The 23174-nt window shown below is 36.9% G+C and overlaps 2 protein-coding genes across 2 annotated transcripts; both read right to left on the bottom strand.

Annotated features, from left to right (window-relative positions):
• Window positions 1-1017: 1017 nt before the first annotated feature.
• On the bottom strand, window positions 1018-19265 carry LOC6651179 (hornerin). Its single transcript, XM_002073526.4, has 15 exons — window positions 18578-19265; window positions 17425-17515; window positions 5931-6343; window positions 5770-5858; window positions 5508-5700; window positions 4769-5091; window positions 3608-4700; window positions 3387-3549; window positions 2659-3281; window positions 2451-2594; window positions 2204-2384; window positions 2020-2136; window positions 1836-1959; window positions 1616-1770; window positions 1018-1555 (listed from the first exon to the last, which is right to left on the bottom strand). Exons 1-15 carry the CDS (start codon window positions 18595-18597, stop codon window positions 1331-1333), a joined length of 3954 nt encoding a protein of 1317 aa, XP_002073562.2. The 5' UTR covers window positions 18598-19265; the 3' UTR covers window positions 1018-1330.
• Window positions 19266-19633: 368 nt separating this feature from the next.
• On the bottom strand, window positions 19634-23166 carry LOC6651180. The gene is made up of 5 exons (XM_002073527.3): window positions 22873-23166; window positions 22627-22810; window positions 21012-22564; window positions 20781-20953; window positions 19634-20714 (listed from the first exon to the last, which is right to left on the bottom strand). The coding sequence occupies exons 1-5, from the start codon at window positions 22994-22996 to the stop codon at window positions 19794-19796; spliced, it is 2955 nt and encodes a 984-aa protein (XP_002073563.1). The 5' UTR covers window positions 22997-23166; the 3' UTR covers window positions 19634-19793.
• Window positions 23167-23174: the final 8 nt, after the last annotated feature.

Below are 23174 nucleotides of genomic sequence, written 5' to 3' on the forward strand. Positions count from 1 at the left end.
ACGACAAGGCAATAGCTGCCATTTGGTAACTCAGAAAACCCAATTTCATGCTTTAACTGTATAGCAAAAGAATATTATAAATGAATAATGATTATTATTGATAAATGGAAAAATACAACAAATAATGAAATCGAAAGTCCAAATGTTTGGCTTGTGTATGATAGCCAAAAACGACAAAAAAAAAATGTGCCTGTAATTCAGAAATATTGACGAGGTTACCCACAACCAACCATTCTAAATGATAATAACCGGGGGGCTTAAGCGCTCGTCAAGTGACACTAAATTATTGGAAATTATCAAATGAGAATTCAATATAAATTATTTGAAATGAACACATATGAAGAGCCAACATACTAATGAATTTATTAGTTGTCTGTCTATAAGGCATTAAGCTCTCTCTCTCTTTCCTTTTTCATGGGCCCCCTCTATCATTTGGCAATTATATCTGTATGATTTTTTCAGTTTTGTGTGATTTTTCAATTATACATATAATATAACTTTATTCATTTCTTATCAATTGTCTCTCTCGCACTCAACTCGATGATCACTTTCGAATTTGAAAATACATTTCACGTTTTCTTGGCCAGCATACTTATACATATACATATTAATATATATATATATTGTATATTGATTAGATTTGATTTTCTTGTATTTGTAACATTTTTTTTTCTTGTATCGATTTAATTCATATGAATAAATAATTGTATAGCACTACATTTTTTTTTTTGTTGCTGCAGATATCATATTATATATAGAGTTTTTTTTTTGTTTTTTAAGCAGTTTTCTTATTCTTTGACCTCATTTTGAATTTATTGCATTTGATTTAGATTTTTGTTCTTTCATATACATAATATATATATATATCTATTTCTTTTAGTTGTTCAAGGTTTTGAGAGTTGCTTGTGAGTATATATCATAAATTAAAATGCATAAAAAATAAATTAATATTAATCTAGAGGCATGCACACATTTGAGTTACACATTTTGGTTTCACAAACAAATTAAAAAAGAAAATAAGGATAAGAACAAAGCACGCCCAAGTTTAATCCTGGCATATACATACATAGTTATTTTGAGTATTTCAATCAGAAATTCTGTTCTCACTAATAGATAGATAAACTAGGTTCATAATAATTTTGGTAGCAATTAGTAAGAAAAAAATTCGAGTAGCAAAATTAGTTTTATCTTCTTTGTATAAATACAAAGTGAAAAGGATTGTAAGATTAAGGTTAGATCATTTGTTTTTATAATTTTCTTGTTTTTTTTTTCCTTTTTTCGTTTTGGTATTTGGTTGGTAATTGGATAAGTTACGTTGGATAGGTTTAAATTAGACCAAATTGGCCACATGTGTGGTATCCATATGCTGGATGAGTGTGCGCATAAATGACATCTCTTTGCGTGCATTCTCCAGTATCACCTTGGGATCATCTGAAGTGCATCTCAAACAATTTGGAGCAAACACCATGGCCAGATTGGATGAATCCATTTTGGTGCAGCTAACTACCTCTGAATTTGAGAATTGTTGCAGGAAGTGTATTAAATACGTTAGGACCTAATAAAAGTAAGTAAAAATTAATATTTGATTCATTTAACTATTTGAAATTTCTCTCACCAGTTGATTAATTTCAGGCAACTTATTAACTATTTCTTTGGCTTTATCGGGATCTTCGGTATTCACACAATCCTCATAATAGGCATCAGGTATAAGGGGATCATAGAGCTCACGGTACCATAGTTTCAACAGGCTAGCCGGAGCATGGGCATCAACTAGAAACCAAGTATTATGCATTAATTAAAACTGAATGGATTAAACATCTCTACAAAGTCTGTACCCATGGTATTCTTATAGTCAGGAACATCCCACCGATCCAAGCGATTCTTCATGCAATTGACCTCATCAACGTCGGCAGAGACACGAAATATGCCCTCCGTTTGCTTGCCATTAAGCAGGAGAACCTAAATCAGAGATTAAAATTAGTTTAATTTGGATTTCTTCCCACTTCGTCTTCCTCTTACATGTTCCGAGAGAGTGGTTTGTATCCAGGGAAGTTTTCGAAATGGAAACTTATCCTTTTGCAAATCCATGACCTCACCAAGCGTATTTCCAAACATACTGTTTCTTAAGATTTGTTGCTGAAAAACCAAATTACAGATTAGCTAAAACATCCAGAGATATAGAAAACCGTATCAGAGAACTTACCCTGGCCTGTTCCACCTCATCTTCAGTTGGCTTCTTGGCCAACTTACGTCCACTGCTGCCAATGCGATCCAAACGCCGACAACAGACAGTGGCATAATGCGAAATCTGAACATGAATGGGCCACTTGCATACCTCCATGAAACTGGTGGCGAACGAAGGATCACGATGGCGATTCACATAGCTAAAGCAGAGAGAAAAAAAAGATAAGTCTCATGTTTCGATGTTACTACTTACTTGAACTACTTACTTAAGCAGTGTTGGCTGAAATGTGGGTGACGGTGGTACAAAGGACAAACAAATGGCCATCAGTTCCCAGCCACGTATAAGTGACTCTCGCTTGGGATTCTCCGTTGTCTGACGGCACAACTGAACATACAGCTCATCGCGTAATCTTTTAGAGAAGAAAATTTACATTTAATTAGTGTTCTCAATTTGTTTTTTTTTTTTGTACTCACTGCTGCTGTGGTAAGGATGCTGTGATAATGTCAATGGCCACGGAATTAAGGCTCATGCCCATGCGCGCCTTACGATCGCCCATATAGATTTGCACCAACTTGAATAGCTCGATGGCTGTCTTCTTATCCGTCTTATCGCGGGAGAGAGCCAGCATGGGCCGGCTTATCGGATCCGCTGTCCAACTAAGCATATCCTGTACCGATGCTTTCTTACGGAATATTCCCTTTGAGTGGAGATTCAGATTGTCGGCGGCAAATTTTTCAATATCACATTCCTTCATGCAGGCCAAATGGCTTGCAGCCGCTGGAGCCCGCTCGCTGGGCGGAAAGATTTGTTGAATGGTGGGCTTAAGCGAAGGGGGATTCATCTTATGGGCAGCCCGCGACAAACTGGCAGCTGGAGCGGCATTCGCCGACATATGCTGCTGATGCTGTTGATCTTCTTTGGCCACAAGACGTGAGATTTGTCGATTAGGTGAGGGTAGCGTCTGCGATTGCTTCTGCTTTGCATCATTTGGATCGAGATGTAATTGTTGATGTGGAGGAGCTGGCGGTTGGACATACTGCCCATGCCCATGACCATGACTGGTATAATGAAGAGGAGTATTCGAGTACAGCTGCTGCTGCTGCTGTTGCTGCTGTTGCTGCTGTTGTTGTTGTTGTTGTTGTTGTTGTTGCTGCTGCTGCTGTTGGTGATGTGGCTGCTGCTGCTGCTGGTGGTGATGCTGGTTATGATATGGCCCTGTCGTGGAGGATGAAGGACTATGGGAAACGGTATCATAGTATGAGATCTGATAGCGTGGCTTTGGTTTTGGCCCAGCTGCCGCTATAGAGGAATCCATAACATTATTGCCACCGATTCCTTCCAGAACAGCCTCCACATTGTCGGATCTAAAAGATGAAATGATAATTATTAAATTGGACTACACCAAATGAAGAATGGACTTACATATCCTCTCTGCCAGCTGGATCATATGGTGGATACTGATAGGCATAATACGACACACTGTCACCCATATTGGCATAGTCCTCAATCATGCCATAATTGTGCTCCAGATAGCCACCATGTGTATCAGAACCCCCGTCAGAGTCCTCATTATCGGGTTCATGGCCTGAGAGCGAATGCTCCGATTGGCTATCCGAATGATAGGAATCCGAGTCACCAGGATCTCCACTTCCCCTGTAATCATAACGACCCGATAGCTTGGCCTGCTCAATGATGTAATGCTTGAGTGGCAATAAATGTGGCATCTCCTGATCCCAATTGCTATACAATGGAGAAGTGTTGCCATTATCGTACTCTACATCGCTGTTATCCGCCTGTAGATGATGATGCTGCTGCTGCTGCTTGGAGCGTCGCTTTTCCCCTCCTCCCTGATAAAAGTTACGTTTGTCTAGACTCGAACTGGCACTGTGTCGCAGCGATCCCTGACCACCATAACGATTGGCTGTGGAGCTATTCGACTTTTGTCGCTGCTGATGTTGGCGAGCGGAATCATTGGAGCCTCGCGATGAATGCGTCATCATGCCCAGATCACCACCACCTCTCGGCGAAATGGGTCCCTGAGTCTTGGCCCCACCTAGCGATATTCTCTCCAGACTTAACAGATCCAAGCTATGCGGCTCCGGCATCCGTGGTGAATGCTGTTGCTGATGTATGGCATTTGTGGCACTCGTCTTGGCCTGACGCGAGCTCTTTGTCTGTGGACTTATGGGGCTTTGGGGACTCGAATCGCTCGAATGTTTCTTATGGCTACTGCTGCCACTTCCCGCTGTGCTGGTGGCTGTATTGCTACCACTAGCTCCTCCTCCTCCACTACTCTTTGTGGCATTGGTGGTGTGACGGCGTCTCGATAGGGGCGTACTCTCTACACTCTTGAAATACTTTTCATGCATGGAATCATCGCTGGCAGCTCCACCGCCGCCATTGGCCTCGGCGCTGCTCTTCCGATAGGATTTACTATGATGACCCGCTGCTGATGGATTAATCGAAGAGGACATGAAACTGCCCGAGCGAGCCAATGATACCTTATACTCTCGATCTGAAAAGTCAATTTAATATACACAAAATGAAATATCAATAATGATTTCGTATTTTTCACACACTTACCTCCGCCTGCATAGGATGATTTTCCAGGTGCTCCGGCAGCAGTTCCGCGTTGAGAGTTCCTTTGCTGGGCGTAATTAAATTGCGCTGGTGGCGGTGCTCCAGCATCTGGCGACATCTTCTTTTTCTGAGCCTGCGGCGTATGTATCGAATGTGTTGGTGAGGCTATATCGGATGACTTGGATGAGCAATAGCCCTGCATGTGGCTGGGCAAAAGCTGTGGGGGATGACCACCAATACTACCACCAACGTACGATGAGGACGTGGACGAGGAGCCATGCGGTAGTAAACTATGTGAGCTAGCGCTTTCTTGCAACATTTCAAAGCTGATTAAAACCAAATCACATCATGGCATGGTATGAAGTAGGCGCAATTAGGTGGAGAGAAGACAGAAAGAGGAAAAGACAAGCGGTTGTCGTTAATGATGAACGGAGTTCTCCACATAATGAGTGCTTAAGCATGTATGTATGTTTGTATGTATGTATGAGTAGTGCGTGCAGGATCTTACAGTTATATATACTTAAAATTTTAATCTTAAACCTAATGTACCATTAACCGAAAGCATAAAAAGAATCTAAGAGTTTTATAGAACCGTCAAGCAAACTCATTTCAAAATTTAGTTAGAGATTCATTTTCCAATTTTCTGCTAACCGAAATCTTATACATATATCCAGACTTGTTCAAATCGGCTATAAACCAATCACCATTATGAGCATATTCAATGACATTTGGCTCAACTTACGCTCCATTGTCCTTGCCACCACGTTGCTGCTGTTGCTTTTGCAAGGAACCCAGACGCATTCCATCCGCTCCTGCTCCTGCACCAGTTCCACCTATACCACCATTGCCCGCATCATTGAATCGTCGATAGCCATGCGCACTGGATAGGCTTGAATCGCTGGATTTGCCCGACTCCTTGTAATGATTGCAGGAATCTGTTGAAAAAGTGTCAGCAGATGAGTCATCGGAATTTTTCCTCTTTTTTTTCTCTCTCTCTACTTTACCTTGCGAGCGACGAGAAGCATAGCCCTGTTGTTGCTGTTGCTGCTGCTGCTGCAAGTCCATGGAACGGGATGAGTCACCCGTGCCAACGCTGTAAGAAAGAATCCGTAAATAAATATAAACAAAAATTTGTAGCATAAACAAAAAAGTGGAAGCCTCTTACCGAAAACTTTGACGACCTCGCGGACTAGAAATCATTTCACTGCTGGCCAATTTTTCCTCCGAACTGGCCATGGCACCATTTCCTCCGCTAATACGCTGACCACGTCCTTTCTTATTCGCACCAGATATAGGTGAAGGCTGCTGGGATTGGTTTTGATTTTGGGATTGAGACTGCGTTGTCTGCTGCAATTGCTGCTTTTGCTTTTGGGGCGTTGTCTGCTGCTGCTCTCTACGCTCGCTGGGATCGGTGTTCTGTTTGAGGGTCTGCAATTTGGCCAGTGGAATAATATCGCACTTGCTCGGCCGATGCCACACGGTCTTCTGTGTGGCCGCATTGTAATAGTAGAAACGTTGCGTGTTTGTATCAAATAATTCCCACCATTGTGACGAATCGGTCCGCTTAATTGGTACATCCTGCACAGAATGCCATGAAAAAAACACGTGGCGCGGGGACAAAAAACAAAAAGAGAGAGAGATTGACATGAGTAAATCATTTGTAGCATTAGAGAAAAAGAGACTGGCAGCTGGAGATGGAGAGTCAGTGCCGGATTAGCCATTCAAGAGATTGATTTAGAAAATTTCGGAAAATTTGTGAAAAACATCTTACTTTGAGAATCTGTGACTGTGACAAACTTTAACCGATGTTTGAAATTTTTAAATTATCTTTTTGAGCCAGGCAAAAAGTGCCAATTAACAGCAAAGTTTTCCAATAAACCTTAATTTCAATGAGCTCTAATTTAGAAAATTCGTGGAAATTAAATAGTATATTCATGTCCCCATTTTCTGGTTAGAATAATATCTTTCAATCTGCATAAGAATTGTGATTTTTTTTTTAATTGTGTCGCAATTAATTTTTAACATCTTTTTTTTTAAATAAGTATAATTACGATTTAATTGATTTAAACTTTTTGGAATTGCTTAGAAATTAACAAAAAAGGAGTCTCGAAAAAATTTAGATTCACCAAAAATTCAAATTTTAATTTGTTATTTTCAATTTGGTTATCACTTTTACATTAGATAGCGATTTTCCAATTTTTCATCATGACCCCCAAAACTTATATTTTGATATTTGGATTGCTACAGACACCGCGCTGGCTAAGTCCGGCACTGTGGACAGTAATACATATACTAAACGATAAAGCACAGTTGTGGATCACAAAAAGTTCACAAATATGTGATATATACCTATATATATATTTTATGGGTACAGTGTAAACTCGAGCAACTAAGTATTAAATTATGATTGCAGTTAAACCATCCATACAATAATTAAGTGTATATCTATATGTGCATACATACATACATATATCGCAGTTGCTGTTCATAACTTAGAGTCTAAGTCTTAGGCTGAAGTAATACGAAATATCTTTAAGAGTGCGATTTGAGAAGCAACTACTTACAGTTCACATATAATATATGGTATCCGATAATTCGGACAACTTTTTGCGCTGAGAACGTGAACTAAACTTAAACTTCTAAGATATTGACATTCAAGACCGACAAAATATACACATATGCCACTATAAACATATGCATAAGTACATCATCGCTAGCTATTGAAATCTAAGGATACCAAAATTCTGTTTGAAAATCCTAAGAGTAATGGAACACTTAGTAAACTCCAGCATTTGAAGAAATCCAAACAAGATTATTTAATAAATCAGGCCGATTAAATTCAGACAGAAAGTCTTGATTCTAGAGTATGCTTCTCTAATGAGTTATGTTGAATCCAAATCAAATATCCAATGTTTCCACCGACTCTGGCCAATGTAAACAAAATACTTAACATAAATCTCTAGAAATTCACATTTTTTAGTTTATGAAGCATCAACATTTTTCTTCTCTTAAACTTCATTAAGTTTACCAAATTATTCAGATTATTCTATTTTTTTTTAAATTTAATATTTTGTTTGTGTTGTCTTAGCTTTAGATAGCTTTTACAACGAATTCGGGTCTTATAAATTCAGTCAATGTTATCGAGCAATCCGTGTTGGTCGTCTGTCCAAAGGATGCAGACGCTTTAACCTACGCCTGGAGGTGTTGACGGCCAAATCTTTGGCTAAGGGATTCGGATGAGCTTCGAGGCGGTCTCTAAAGCGCGTGATGTGTCGGCCTATTAGTTCTAGTTTAAATTTTATATATTTGCTGTAGCATATTTTAAGACGTTGAAAACACACAATTATTTTTTATTATTGTTTTGTTTTGTCGACTTTTTCGAAGTTAATCAAAACTGGGCTTAAGCCGGCTTGAGGTCAATAAATCTTACTAATTTATAAGATTTTAAATCATAGGCATTATTAAGAATCATTTTTATTATTATAAATCTTTTCAACCAGCAATCAAAGATCGTTCAAAATTTATTTAGGGTTTTTATCACTGAACCCAAATAAGAGTTTATTTGCCATTTATTTTATTATAAATTTAATACAAACATTTTATTTATACCCTTGCAAAAAGGGTATATTAATTTTGGTCAGAAGTGTGCAACGCATGGAAGGAAGCATCTCCGACCATATAAAGTATATATATTCTTGGTCAGCACGACGAGACGAGTTCAAATAGCCATGTCTGTATGTCCGTCCGTCCGTCCGTATCAACGCAAACTCCTACTAGACCGTTGAAACTACACATTTTGCATGTAGGCTTGTATATACTGCAGGGGTTGTATATCTCGGATTCAGCCGGATCGGACCACTATATCATGTAGGTCCCATATAAACGACAAAGTCACAAATAGTGACTTTTCTCAGTAACTTCGTTATTTTCTGAGCTATTGAAATTAAATATTGGTGAGTTTATTACACCTAAAAAAACGACTGTGCTAAAGCAGCGAAAACTGTGACTTTGATCCATAACTTCGTTATTTGCTAAGCTAAGATGGTAGGTAGGCCGTTCTTTTGCAAACATTAGAATTTTCAAATAAAACGTTTTTCTACTTTGACGGCTACAGGTGAGGAAAGAGTAAAAAAAAACTTTCAAGGGTATACAAACATTGACGCGGTCGAAGTTAGACCTGGCCCTCTGGTTATTAGTAGCTTGTTTCTCTTTTAAAACCCAACTTTTAAATATTAATTTGTTCCAATTCATTCAGTTAGGAAATATAAAATATTTCCATTCCATTTCTTCTATTGTCATAACCTTGGTTATGGTATGTATGTACATTGTTCATGGTAGTTTTTTTTGTTTTTGTTGAGGCGCCTCTAATCTAGGTTAAATCCCTGTATTTTGCCTACTAATTCAATAAGATAAAAATGTGTTTGATCTCAAATATCAAGATGAAAAGATTTTGGCACGTTTTCTCATCACAGAGCGTTTTTCAACAGAACTTCTTGATATCAGAGATCTGAGACAAAACAAAGAGAGGACAAAAAAAGCACCGAAGAAAATTCAAGACAATTGTTTTTTGAATTTTGCTTTAATCAGCAAGAATAAAAGTACGTTTATGTATACATATATATAGATTTATAAACTGATTCTGTGGTTGAGGGCGGTGTTTGTTTGTTTTTTCTTTTTGTCAAGTACAACAAATGCTTGACAAACAACTAGGTGGGGAGATGGGAAGGTGGGATGTTGGCCTTCTCCACACAAATCCCCGCCCTATGACCTTCTTCTTCTCCCTCAACAAGAGAGAGGGAAACAGAGAGAAAAAGAGGGAAAAAGGCGGCGCGTGTGCCTAGATGCATCTGTCTCATTTTATCTTTGAGACTCTGTCCTTCTTTCGCTCATGGCTAAAGCTGGGTTATTTTCTGCACAAAATGCAGCACTTGGTGACCTTGAACTTTTATCTGAATGCTGCCCAGCAAAAGCAAACCACAGAAAGGGAAAATATATATATGTATGTATATAGGCCCTGACCCATGCCCATGCCCATGAGTCTTAATCTGCGACATTATAACAGCTGTTTGTTGCTTTTGTTGCGGCTGATAACGACAACAACAACAACAAAAACAATACACAACCAGGGCAGAGCAGGCCAGTTTCCAATTGCAAATGAAAGCTTTCAGCTTGGCTGGCTTTTCATTTCTGGTTTACATTTTCCCCATTTCCATTTCAAGCTTCTATAGCGCATCGCCTCGCATGTTGCATAATTTGTGGGCGCAACTAGAGACATATGGGAATGGGGGGCAAGGCTACTACTATGGTTGCCTTGCAGCACTTTCAACTGTCAGTTAGTCAGTCAGTTAGTCAGTCAGTCAGTCAGAGAGCCATCCCACCCACTAAGTGGGTCTATCACACATCTCGACTCGAATGTTTTTTTTTCTCTCCAACGACCGTCCTCATTTATGGCCTTGTACGAGATATTCCAAATATTTTTTTGTAATTATGGAAATACAACAACAACAATCTCATCATCTTCATCCAAAAGAAAAACCAGAACAAACAGAGAGAGAGAGAGAGAGATGAGTGCGAGACGACGGCCTACATATTTATCTCTTATTGAATTTGATGGGAGAAACGTATAATAACCCATATATTAGATCACTCAAACAAAAACCCAAGAAGAATATTCTATCTCAGCGTCCTCAGCATCATGAGATTATGATGAACTCATATTTTTCTTTGCTTTTTTGCTCTTTTCTTTTGCCGGGATTAAAGATGTCAAAAATAATTTTTAGTATTTGCAATATTTTTCAAAAGTTTATTACGTATACGACTAACAAAAGTCGATGAGAGAAGAGATGGAACGATTCCTTCTTTTTTTAGGTAGCAGATGGTGAGTGTGATTTACTTAATTTCAATCATCTTTTTTGGACTATGAATAAGAATGGCGTCTAGCTTTACTTTGAAAACTATTACAAGCCACAAACAAAAACATATTTTCCTTATAAAGAAATAAAATTTCCACGAAGTGAAATATAAATCTTAAGGAATATAACTTGAAAATGAAAGCTTCCTAAAATTCAATACCTAACCTTAAAACCTTTAAAACACCAAAATCAGAAACATATATTTCAATATTTATATAATACTTTTTTAAGTATATTAAATTCATTGCAATAGAATTTAAAAGTTTAGTTGAAATTAATTTATTTAAGCAGTCGATGCTTAAAAATAAACAAAAAGACTAGATATTTTCCAATTTCAAATTTTCAAAAAACGCAGAAGTTGAAAATTCTTAAACTTGAAACAAATAGTTCAAATCATGGACTTATTTTTGTGTAAATAATAAAATATGTCCCTAATATAAATTAATGTCGTCAAATGCCAACAAAATCAAAAAATGTGAACGAAATATTGAGAACTCCAGTTCTTTTAAGTACTTTTTCATCTTAAGTAACATGTATAACCATCGATCTTTTCTTTCCCCAAAAGTAAACAAAATCAGTTTAATAATTTTGTGTAATTCATTTTGGCCCAGAGAATGGGAATACAAATGACAACCATTCGGAAATTAAGTAAATTGTTCAGTTTCAATTCAAAAGCTTTAATTACAATGAATTTAAATCGCTTAGAAGACTTAAAAAGAGATAGCATTGTCATTTTTGAGAGCATTCCCCGAATAAAGTCTTTAATTTGAATCACTTTCAAATAGATTTCCTCGTTTAAATCCCCAATTTTATTGTTATTTATAATTGATTGGTCTCTATTTCATTATATAGACATTAATTATACTCTACAGCACATGATTTTCATTTGTCTTGGCTTTTGAAGCTTTATTGAACAACAATTTAGCGTTCGTTTTTTAATCAGCAGAGAATATAGGTCGAGGAGAAGAGAAATCAACTCTCAATGTTTCCTTCTAATCAGCAGCAGCATAAGCAGAAATAAAAAGAAGTCAAAAGTCAAAGTCCCTTTTTGGTTTATCTTTGGCTCTTCTCATTCCTCTCCTCCTCTTCTAATTCATTTATTGTACGAGGTCAGTTATGGACCATTCCACCATTTGGTCATTGGTGAATCATTGGCAAACAAAATTTATAAATAGCCATAGACAAATAAAAAAAAAATTATAAAAAACAAAAATGAAAAAGCAACAATGGGAAAAATTATTCCCGTTCATAAATATTTTTGTTTTGTGTTGCTTTTTTCTTCTTCTTTTTAATTGTTGCTGTTGTGGGTATAAATTAGGTCATCATCAACATTAAAGAACAGAGAGCACCTAAAAAAAAAATTGAAATTCTGACCGAAAATATAAAACGATAACAGAAAACACATACAACAAGATATGGAAGGAAAAAACAAATAAATTGAATCATTCGCAAAAATCTAAAAGCAAAATTCTATGACACATTTACAGATGTTGCAAATAAATAAAAATTTCAATAAAAAATATCAATAAAATATGGCCTCATAGGAATAAAAAAGTTACTCTATAAAGAAATATAAATTCTGTTTTGGTTGATTACCAATAGATTGCATTAATTTTAGTAATAGTATTAAACTGCACTAGTCACATTTGAATGTCTGAAACTATGGGCACTCCAAAAAATATACTAACTTTATTCATTACATAATAAAAAATTGCATTTATATTTAGCAGAGAGTATTTGTAAAGTCTATATTGTCATGTCAATTATATGTAAATAAAATAAAAAAATTTCTATTCTATTTGCTTACTGAATATTGACGATCAGACTATCTCAACCACTCAATGAAATTGAAAGGGAAACAATGTTGTTTGTTGTCTACTGCAGTTTATCAAAATGAAAAATATTGACAATATAAAATGGTTGAATTATTGCTTTATAAAAGACACAAGTATGGAAGTAGTACATAAAGAATCACTCCAACTTATGCACAGACCACTCCAAGAAGGGGGAAAAGAAGAAAAAAAAAAAAAAGAAGTCAATTGCATCATAAAGAAATCGCTTATCACATTATGTGTTTACACATTCAAGAGTAAAAGATCTCGTTCCGTTTGGGATTGGGATTATGAGATGTGTTGAGTGTTTGTTTCCATAAGTGGCGAATCCACAGAAATTTCTCTCAAAACAAATAAATAGGTGTGAGCCTCAGGATTCGAGAACTACTATAAGAAAACTGATTTCTAATGATTAGTGGTAGTATCCTGAAGTAAAATAAGTTACTTCTAGTAATAATCAACCAGTCTTAACAAATTTTTTGACCTTAATTCGTAATAGTTTTTCAGTAGGCCAGAATAAAAATGGTGTGTTCAAAAAAACAGTTGATAATTCAAAAAATATTTAGCTATGGTTCAAAATTTTATTAATTTTTACTGAATGCATTTAAAATTGTAAATATTCACAATTATTCTCAATAAGTTGTTTCATACTCGAGGGCACAGTCAACTTTCTTTACCTACAGAACTCTCCACCCTGTATTTCTGAAATTTTAACCGACTAAACTAGCCGACATTTTTTTTAAGAGCTTCTATTGGGACTTACTTATTTAACTTCATGATAGTATTAAGAATCTTTGAGAATGAATTTTCTGATCGTAGAACTTGTCACAGTATATTTTTTATTTGTCAAATCCTGAGGGTCAACCTATTTATTTGTCCATGAGTTTATTTTACATATGAAATTAATATATCAAGCAATATCTAAGAATGATTTCCCCACTAATTAAATACGATACTGGTTCTCATTCGTAATTCGCTTTGTAATCTTTATGTTAACGCATTTTCCTAATGGTCATTTGTTATTCAATTTCGTTTTACTTGATTCTTGTTTGCAGTTTTATCACATTTTTATACCCTTGCAGAGGGTATTATAAAATTGGTTATATGTTTGTAACGCACAGAAGGAGGTGTTTCCGACCCCTTAGAGTATATATATTTTTGATTAGCATGAGCAGCTGAGTCGATATAACCATGTCCGTCTATCCGTTCGTCCGTCGATGCGTATGCGTTTTACTCAGCCCTTTTAAAAGCTATTAGAGATAAAGTATACAAATCATCCGGATCAGACCACTATATCACATAGTGATATACGAAAAATAAGTGAAGGAGTTGGATAGTTTGGGAAATAAAATATGTATAAGATCCCAAAATTTCAAGAATTTTGAACATGTAAAAATATGTTTGCCTAGGTCTGCAAGGGTATAAAAACTTCGGTACAGCCGAAGTTAGCTTCTTTGATACTTTCCCTTTACAAGATTTCAATTCAAAAATGTAAGGTTCCTTCTACTTGTTTCTGTGTTTGTTTTTTCCTGTTCCTGTATCAATTACATCACCTGATATATATTTGTCTATATATATATGTATATATATGAAGAAAATAGGTTTCGTTTAAATTTATTGTATACTTAACCATTTTTAGCTGGTTTATGGGTCTTGGCTTTGTGTGTTACGTTGGATGAAATTTGAAAAGTTTTTGAATCAAAACACTAAACAATAGTTTTTATGCTTATTTAATTGCCTTTGTAATTGCCCACAAATGAAGTCCAAGAAATCGAAGCCCGTGTCTTTGGTTGTTGTAACCTAAAAGCACACATTTTGCTACTAAAAACAGGAAGTAACGCAAGCCGACCACCAAACGAAAGCCAAACCTTAGAGGCCCAAACATGGTAATGGGCGATCATCATCAAGCCGAAAGCCACCAAAAAGCTATATGACGAAAACAATTTGAAATTTTTTGACGATTGCGTAGCATAAAGGTAAACACACACACTCACACACAGAGAGAAAGAGGGGAGTACAACCGTAGGTATGCCGCCTTTGTGGGTGAGCCTCTTCCTGGTGGTTACTTGGCTTTTGCGGGAATTTGTTGATGCCGGCGGACACAAGGGAATATTATCGCTTTTCCCCTAACCTTCCCTTCTTCCCCTATTCTTGAAGCTTCAACTCCCTTAAACGCCCTTGTATGCGCGTTTTGTAACTTTTCTTCTGGGGGTCGCCTCGTTTTTTCTTCATCGTTTCGTTTTCCTATGTCTTTCATATTAACCGGAAGTTTTACAAAGGCAAATGAGCAAAAAGCACAAAATGAAAGAAGCAAAAAGTATGACAAAGCATGGATGGCAAATGGCACGATGGTGCACAAGAGGGCAAGAGGCGGAGGGCGTTAAGAAAAAGAGTAGAAGACACAGTGTCCCAACTCTGTGCATAAATTTCAAATCACGTACATACAATGGAACACAAGTTGTTGTCGCCGCCGATGCCGCCGCTGGCTTGGCTTGGCTCGACTGGGTGACACCAAAATGAGCAACGGGGCAACGTCATTAAAACAAAAAACCGACAATAACAACAAAAAGAAGAGTTGCTAATTTAAAGACAGAGAAACGAGGAGAGCGAGGGTAAAAGTGATATGAGGGTGAGATTGAGTGTGTGTGTGGGTGGGTGGTTGGTCGCTCGGTCGGTTGGTTGGTTAGTTTCTCGTTGCACGCTGCACTGCATAAATTGTATGGATTATATTGCGCGCAGCTGAAAGGATTCACCAAAGGAGACCAACCAGAAGCAGCCAGCCCAAAGCAGAGAAACAACAATTGCAAGCAGAGAACTAAAAATTTAGGGCGAGCACCGTTAGGAGAAAAAGTAAAAGGACACTTTATATATTTCAGCTTTTCTTCATGTTTTTGTGAATTTTTGAAGTGAAAAAGGGAAATGAAAATCTGATGTGAATTCAGACCAGTATACCTTTCAAAGGACCAACTAATTCTCACTTACTAAGAATTAGCCGCACCTACATACATATGTTAATTTTATTAAGATTTAATTATCATTTTGTTAAACTATTTTCAAAGACTGTTCGTTCGATTTTTTGAATGTTTTTATGTTTTTAAAAATTATATCTTTCATTTGTTTATATTTCAATCAAAAGTGTAATACTGTATAGTTGGTTGATTGGTTGATTTTTTGGATAAAATACAGTTTTTCCTTCTTTTTCCTTTTTTTGGGGATCTGCGTGCGGCTTTAAAAGTATCTTCATTTGATACCTTACTTTGCATGAAAAATTTTATACAAATTCAACATAATTTTAATTTAAAAGTAAGTGTTATTTATTGCAAATAGTGCAAAATATTCGCAAATTATCTAAGATCATAAAAAAGGAATAAATAAACCTTCAAATGGATTGTTAGATCAATCGGTTCTGCACAAACTAAAAGAGGTATCATCATTTTGACCACAGATTTCGATTCTTGCAAATTACCACAAAAGTCACATTACATCTTAAAATACAAAACGATTTCGCTTTAAAATATTCTTTATACATACTCGAATATTAACACATTCTTCTCAATTAAGCTTCTTTCTTTTAATTTTAATTTGATTGCATGAATTTGTTTAACTTTCATTTTTTTTTCATGGTTCGTTGAAGGCACCAAAACTTATTTATTACATAATGAATTGTGAGTTATTATTATAAAATTGATTAAGGAGTCATCAGGGGAATGGCCAAGTGGAGAATTTCAATATGTTGTGGGGTTTTTCTTGTGGTTTTTTTCCGTTTTCTTCTCTTTTTCTTTGTCCCTCTTTTTGCCTTCGTTTCGTAAGCTGCAGCACATGGCACATACCACATGGTCGCATGACTCAAATAAGAGTGAGAGTGAAGAGGATAATGCACACACACACACACACACACACACACAGATATTGAATGCAGCAATATAAATCCTGACTTGAAATGGACGGCGCATGGCGCATACCGAAGAAGGGAAGTCAAGCCATAAGAGTCCAGAGACTGCAATTTACTTTGTGCATGCAAACCTTTTCATTAAGGACGCAGGACACACAAACACACACACACACATGTAGAGAAACGAGGCCAGTCATAAAATCAATGAAATTTTCACTACTTCCGTCTGCAAGTCGGCAAAGGGATAAACTGGTCTCTCGCTGTCTGTGTGTGTGTTTGCCTTTTTCCTTTTTTCTTTCATTTTTTTTGCGTTTGGCAGGCGAGACTGAAGTTATTAGCCCGCAACACCTCGTCCTTTTTTTTTTGCCTTTCCTTTTTGATAGAACGCCGCATTTAGAGGCTGTCGCTAAGAGCAAACATTCCATGCAATTTAAATAATGTTTATATTCTTCTTCTACAAACAATCTTTTAATAGGGTGCAATTTTCATCAGATTTGAGTTAAAATTTAAATAAAATCGCTTTTTCAAATTCTAGGATAAACTTTTCATGAAAATTGTAAGCTTTTAATAATTTAACCTTATTCAAAGTTGATCTTGATGCAACACATTCCTTTTCTAATGATTGTAAATTCTCATTCTTAATGATATGAATGAATATTGTACATTTTAATATGATTGACCTTCGTGGTTACGCCACTTGACGATGTGGGTCATATTTAGAGTACAAAGAAGAAGAAGAAAAAACACTATAAACAATAAATTTGCAAGCCAAATGAAATAAAAAAAAAAAAAATTGCGCGAAATATAAGCAAGTGACCCAGAATTAATTAAAACGACCAATTTACCAAGGAAAACAAATGATTTCATTTAACATAGAAATGTAAAAAAAAACGCCACTAGGGTCATTGACCTATTTTAAATTGTTTTTATAGTTTTGATACCCATTGAAAGTATGGAAAAGGTATATACATTCGATATATTAGTTGTTGACTTAATAACTAATTCAGAATATGTAGAACTTACTTCTGGTGGATCCCAAACGCATTCGCCAGTTGTTAAATTGGCATACATATGCTCCTTGGTGCGTGGTTCGATAATTTCTACCCATTCTATTCTGTAATGTGGAAAAGAACAAATAATCAAGACCAAAACGGCAAATAGAGTTGGTAGATAAAGCGAAAGAGAGAGAGAGAGCAAAGAGAATATACATAAATAAGACATAAAACGGTGAGATTGTTTCTAAATTTAAAAAAAACAGAAAAAAAAGAGCAACAGCAACCCGAAAACCAAACAAGAAGAAGCATTTCAGGAATGCTATCTCCACCGCTGCCTCTCACACATACATATATATGTGTGAATACCAGGAGCAAAAACAACAACAACAACCGGAACTATAAGCTTCATTCAATGTTTCATTTCATTCATTCAATTCAAAATCTTAGCCAATCTTAAACAAATTTGCTTGCTGCTTAGTGCGTAAGCATGGTTCTCTCTTTCAAATGAGAGAAAGAGAAGGAGAGAGAGAGGGTTTTTTTTTTGGGGCTCGTCACCAAACATTTTCCGGTTTTTCCTTATTTGAAAATTGCAATCCTTAACACACACACACACACACACATTTAAGAGTAAGAGAGAACCAGAGGAAGAGAGAGCTAGTCGGCCATAGAAGAGGGTGTTTCTCGCTCTTTCTCTGTCGCTCCTTTGGCAGGCAAATGCTTGTTGCCGCGCCTTGCAAGAAAATCGATTTTATTAGCTTGAAAACAAAACACAAAAAACACAACTAAAAATGCATAAATTTTGTTGCCAAACTAAAATGCCACAGAGAAAATGCATGAGAGTGTGCCTCACGCACACGCATGGACACAGACGCACACATACACACACACACACAGGCACACACAAGCCGCCAGACTCTCCCTCAACACGCAGCTGTCAAAGGCGGCGGTGACTCCTTTCTCTCTCGCTCGCTCTCTCTCTCATAAACCCCCTCCTCCCACTCATTGCATTGAGGTTTTCCTTCTTTTTTTTGCATTCAAGAAAGTCTATTTTTTGTTGTTGTTGTTGTTGCTGCTGCTGTTGCGTTGCTTAAACAATTTGTGTTCACAAAATATTTCAACATTTTGCTGCTGCTTGGTTTTGTTGTTGTTGTTGCTATTGCTGTTGCTGTAACGGCACACACCTTTCACAACTTGAACTCATTTTCTTCTTTCCTCTTTATTACACTTGGCTAGCGCTGTTTTGGGGTGCTGGGCCAAGAGGGTGGGGGCGTGTGTGTTTTCTCTTGCTGCCGCCGCCGCCTGCCTCCCGTATTCACGTATATATGTATATCTTTCACTTAAATTTCGCTGCAAATTTTCTTTGCCTAATTTTTTTTTCGTTACAATTTCAATTGAATTGATTTTTCTTCTTCGTTTTTTTGTACACACACTCTCGCACTCGCACTCCTTTTTCTTGCCCCTGCTGCTTCGACCAGCCTGCTCATATGCGTGCAATTGTTGTTGTTGTAGTTGCACTTTCACATTTATAACAGGCCATATTTACGATTGGATTTTCGTTTATTTAAAGACATTGGCATTTTTCTTAATTATTTCAATTATTTATCCAATATTGTTGCACTTGAATTTCAATTTGAACAAATTAACAAAAATAATTCGAATGCGTCGCCGACAATTCTTAACTCTCAATCTATCCCGCTCGCGTTTTCACAATTGTTTGTTATTTATTGTTTACTGTGTGCGGTCCACTTTAAATCGGTCTAAAACTAATGATTATTATTAATTTGTTTAACTTAATTTTGCGCAAAAGATATTAAACATTGACCGACACACATCCGCATCCGCGCACCTTCAAACCAAAAACAACAATATTCCAATTCGCCGCCAGCTGCTGATTCGCCCAGACATCATCAATATTCGCTCAGCCATAGTGAATTCGCTTAGCTAAATAGAATATGTTCGCCAAGCCATATTTAAGTGTTGGAAATGTTTCCAGGAAACGTTTGTTTTATTTTCTGGTATTTTGTGGTGCTCTGGTATTTTCTAGATTTTTTTCTCCCAAAAATTTGTGTTTGAAAAATGGCTGAAAAATTCAAAAGCCAATTTTTAACGGACAAATTTAGTTACTAATTAGAATTTCCCCCTTAACGTTATTAATTTTAATTGTTTTCTTTGTTTCAGTTCAAGAACGTTCCCAATTCAGAATTAGTCGGGAATACATTTTAAATTTTCATTTATAATTAATTATCAAAAATAGTTTCTATTTTTCATTGACTCATTTTGCTCTTACAATTCTAGGCAGCTTCTGCATATGAAATCCGAAATCGAACACTACATCGCATCGGAATGAATTTAAATTTCAAGGACTATTGTTGTTTGTGGAATAACAAATAATTAAATTCAATAACAATCTGAAATCAGGTTCTCATCATCACGCTTGATTGCTATTAAAATATCATCTAGCAGTGACACAAAATTCTCCTTGCACTCGGCCCATTCCGCCTGGGTCTTAAGCAGTTGCTCCAAATCAATTTTCTTGACTTCCGTCAGCCATTCGCTAGTAGGAATAGCAAATTGCTTGTAGTAAAATTCATCGATGTGGCGCTTTTCAACAGGAGTCTCGCTATCATTTATATGCATTTGAGTTTCGAAAGCTTTCTCAAGAAGTTGAACATCGCGCGAATTGAGAATGGTTTCAATAACCTCATCCGCTTGATCAGTATTTATGGGGGTCGGCGTGTTATATATGGATGAATCTTCTTGGCTACTTGACGACGTTTCGTTGTTAAAGCTAAATGAGGTATCCACATCATTTGAAGGCTGCGGCTGTGGGGATCTTAGAGCAAGTTCATTCAATAGACCCTCGTATTTTTTCATCTTTTGATTAAATGTTTTTTGACCTGCTACTACAACATTTAAGACCTCCATGGCATATTCTTCTCTGAGACATTTAAGGACAATGCCCCAATAACCATATTGTTGAACTTCAGTGAAAATCTTTGCTATGCGCAGGCGAACTTCTTTCTCAGTGAGAGTGACAATCTTTTTGTGCTCCTTTGAGAATGTAACAGTTGGAAAAACACCATCAATCATTCCTTGATTTTCAAATTGTCGCTGAAACTCCATTTTCCAGAAGCGCAATGCATTTATCTTAACCTCCCAATGGTGGTCGCCGACCACACAGTAGTTAAGAGTGGAGAACAATGTGTTTTTGTATTTAGGCGGAATTTTGCGATGCTCATAGATCATAGTCAGGGTAACAATGGCTTCGGTACGAACAATGTCGTCGTTCTCTCGATACAAAACATATAATAGATGGTCCTAAAGATAGTAAAAATTGATATTTCAATCATACCCATGGTATATAAAAGAATACTACAAGCTTACCACCATATCCATTTGACTAAGACCGTGCTCCCACAATGCATTGATAGACACCATTTTGGCAAGGCACTTAAAAGCTGAAGCCCGTACATAAGACTCTGAATCATTCTTTGCCATCTCATATACAATTGGGGGTATCTTAGCATCAATGAGAAATTGTTGAAAAGCAGGAAATTCTGGAAATGTTTTTTGATAATACAAAATTAATTGCTTGCAGAGTGTGATTAAACTTACTGCTCCGCGATATACTAGCTATTGATGTGGTCAGTTCCAAGGTAGTATCACGCACTTCCCAAGTAGTGTCGTGCATTCGCTTCACTATAATGGGTCCCAAGCAAACCAATGCGGAGCCTTGAAGATTATCCACCAGTAAAGCCATATTTGGCGACAGAAAATGCTCCACAGCCAACTGAACCAATTTGAGGGCTTGAACCGTACACCGGGCATCCATATTAGTATTTTCCAACACAAAGGCCAGACAATTGACCAAGCCAATGGTCTCTACCGACTCCTTCCACGTAATCTTAAAGTGCTCGATAAGTGTGCGTAGTCCTACCATTACGGAATGCAAAACTTTGGGATCCGAGATAACAAGTTCAGTGCCTCGCGGATACATATCCAAGTATGAGCTGCTTGTACTGCTCACGCTGTGACAATCATCGGATTCCATGCGATTTGTCGATGTTAATGCAACAACTTCGCGTAATACATAAAGTAAACTTTGACACACTGTTACCGCCTGCTCTCGATCGAGGACATGCTTCAGTGATAGTATACTATGTATACACTTGTTGGCCAAATCTGGCGAAATATGGCTATTCAATGCTCCATCTGGCGTGAAGAAGGCATCCCGCATGTTGTAGCACACTCGTAAAGTCTGTTCGCAAGACATTTCCAACAGTTTCATAATGTAGGTATCAAACAGATCTGCTTTCGATTCTTCACCCAAAATCCTTGCATATTTCATCGAGAAGAGCAGCGGCAACATATGGAAGCATATCAATTGATTCTCAATGGCCACTCGCTCGTTTTCAATCATCACTTCTTTGGGCGCCCTAGTTCCTAATTTCTTCCAGAGCAAATGATTGATCTCAGCCATTTTCACAAAATTCAAACCATCCACGCGATTAATACAGAATTTCATGACATTGAACAATGATGAACCGAATTCAGTGAATTGTTCCACTGGCTCTGTTGCATCTGGATTTAGGAGTTTCTCATGCACCAAAGATGCAAAATAATAACTACTCAAGGAGGTAAGAATCTTTTCCATAAAATACGTATTATGTGTCATATCAGACAATTTCCACAGGGTAAAATCTAAATTATGATGCTCCTTGAGCAGCGCAATTAACTTTGTTCTATGCTCAAGGACAAGACTTTGTTGCAGGATATAGGTAAGTAAGTCTAATGTTGATGAGATTTTATGCAATATATCGTGATCATCGACACTGATATGTATGCGTTCCATATTATCTGTACTCTCATATAGATTGTCGTGAATCGGTTTCATTATTTCACTTAGAATCTCCAGGGTGACAGCTTGATCATGGAATTTATCGCAAAATTTATACAACATCTCGTAGAGCAGTTTGCGTGCCTCACGTACCACATACAGAGTGTGATCATTGTTTGAATATTGGATGAGCAAAGTCCAAGCACGTTGCATGCGTAGAAATGCCAAACCCATGCTGTAATTGGAGACGGCTTTCATCACTCTAGTGCCACCCAGTTTAATGGACGGATTAAAGTGATGTCTTTCATTTGATTGCAGGAATGCCACAACTCTACAGAGAATAAGAAATTGATTAAGATTTACTCATTCCACTTATCGTTTAATCTTTCTCACCTGTGCATAATATCCAGTTCACGAAGTTTTATTAACATCCATTCATTCGACGCTAGAAAGCTAGCTAGATTAAGCATAAAGGATATTACCTTTGGATGCACTTTGTTAATATCCTCGGTCACGAGAGTTATGCATCTATCCACCCATTCGATAACAAAAGGGGCATGCATCACGAATGCATTATCTGAACAGGTAAATAAATTAATTTATTTGATCCCCCCTACAATCTCTGCAAAAACAACTTACCCTCGGCCTGTAAGTGCGTTATAAGCTTCTCAAAGTAAACATTATTAGTTGTTGTAAAATTATCGTGCAAAAATATCTCAAATATTTTCTTGAGCCGTGTCAGGATCTCCTCTTGTTTTTGCATTATGTTGAAATTGTTTGCGATTTTAAATTCAATAGATTTCGTATTCTCCACAACTGCATATTTTGCAGAGCGCGCAATATTATTTATTAACAATGAAATTCGCTTTCTTATCACGGGCAGAAAAAAAAACACTTGTTGTGATTGTGAGGGTCACATTGTAAGAATAGGGTGACCGGTG

This window comes from Drosophila willistoni, chromosome 3R (assembly GCF_018902025.1).
Source record: "Drosophila willistoni isolate 14030-0811.24 chromosome 3R, UCI_dwil_1.1, whole genome shotgun sequence".
Taxonomy (NCBI): Eukaryota; Metazoa; Arthropoda; class Insecta; order Diptera; family Drosophilidae; genus Drosophila; species Drosophila willistoni.

What these genes read in the sequence shown, in the direction of transcription:
- LOC6651180 (XM_002073527.3), bottom strand. Translation starts at nt 22,996, where the DNA reads ATGCAAAAACAAGAGGAGATCCTGACACGGCTCAAGAAAATATTTGAG. An exon ending in AACGCACTTACAGGCCGAGG is followed by an intron (nt 22,811 to 22,872) that starts GTAAGTTGTTTT and finishes TTACCTGTTCAG; the next exon opens with ATAATGCATTCGTGATGCAT. An exon ending in GAACTGGATATTATGCACAG is followed by an intron (nt 22,565 to 22,626) that starts GTGAGAAAGATT and finishes TATTCTCTGTAG; the next exon opens with AGTTGTGGCATTCCTGCAAT.
- LOC6651179 (XM_002073526.4), bottom strand. Translation starts at nt 18,597, where the DNA reads ATGAGTTCAAGTTGTGAAAG. An exon ending in CCAGCTGGCAGAGAGGATAT is followed by an intron (nt 3,550 to 3,607) that starts GTAAGTCCATTC and finishes TTCATCTTTTAG; the next exon opens with ATCCGACAATGTGGAGGCTG. An exon ending in TTTCAGCCAACACTGCTTAA is followed by an intron (nt 2,385 to 2,450) that starts GTAAGTAGTTCA and finishes TCTCTGCTTTAG; the next exon opens with CTATGTGAATCGCCATCGTG.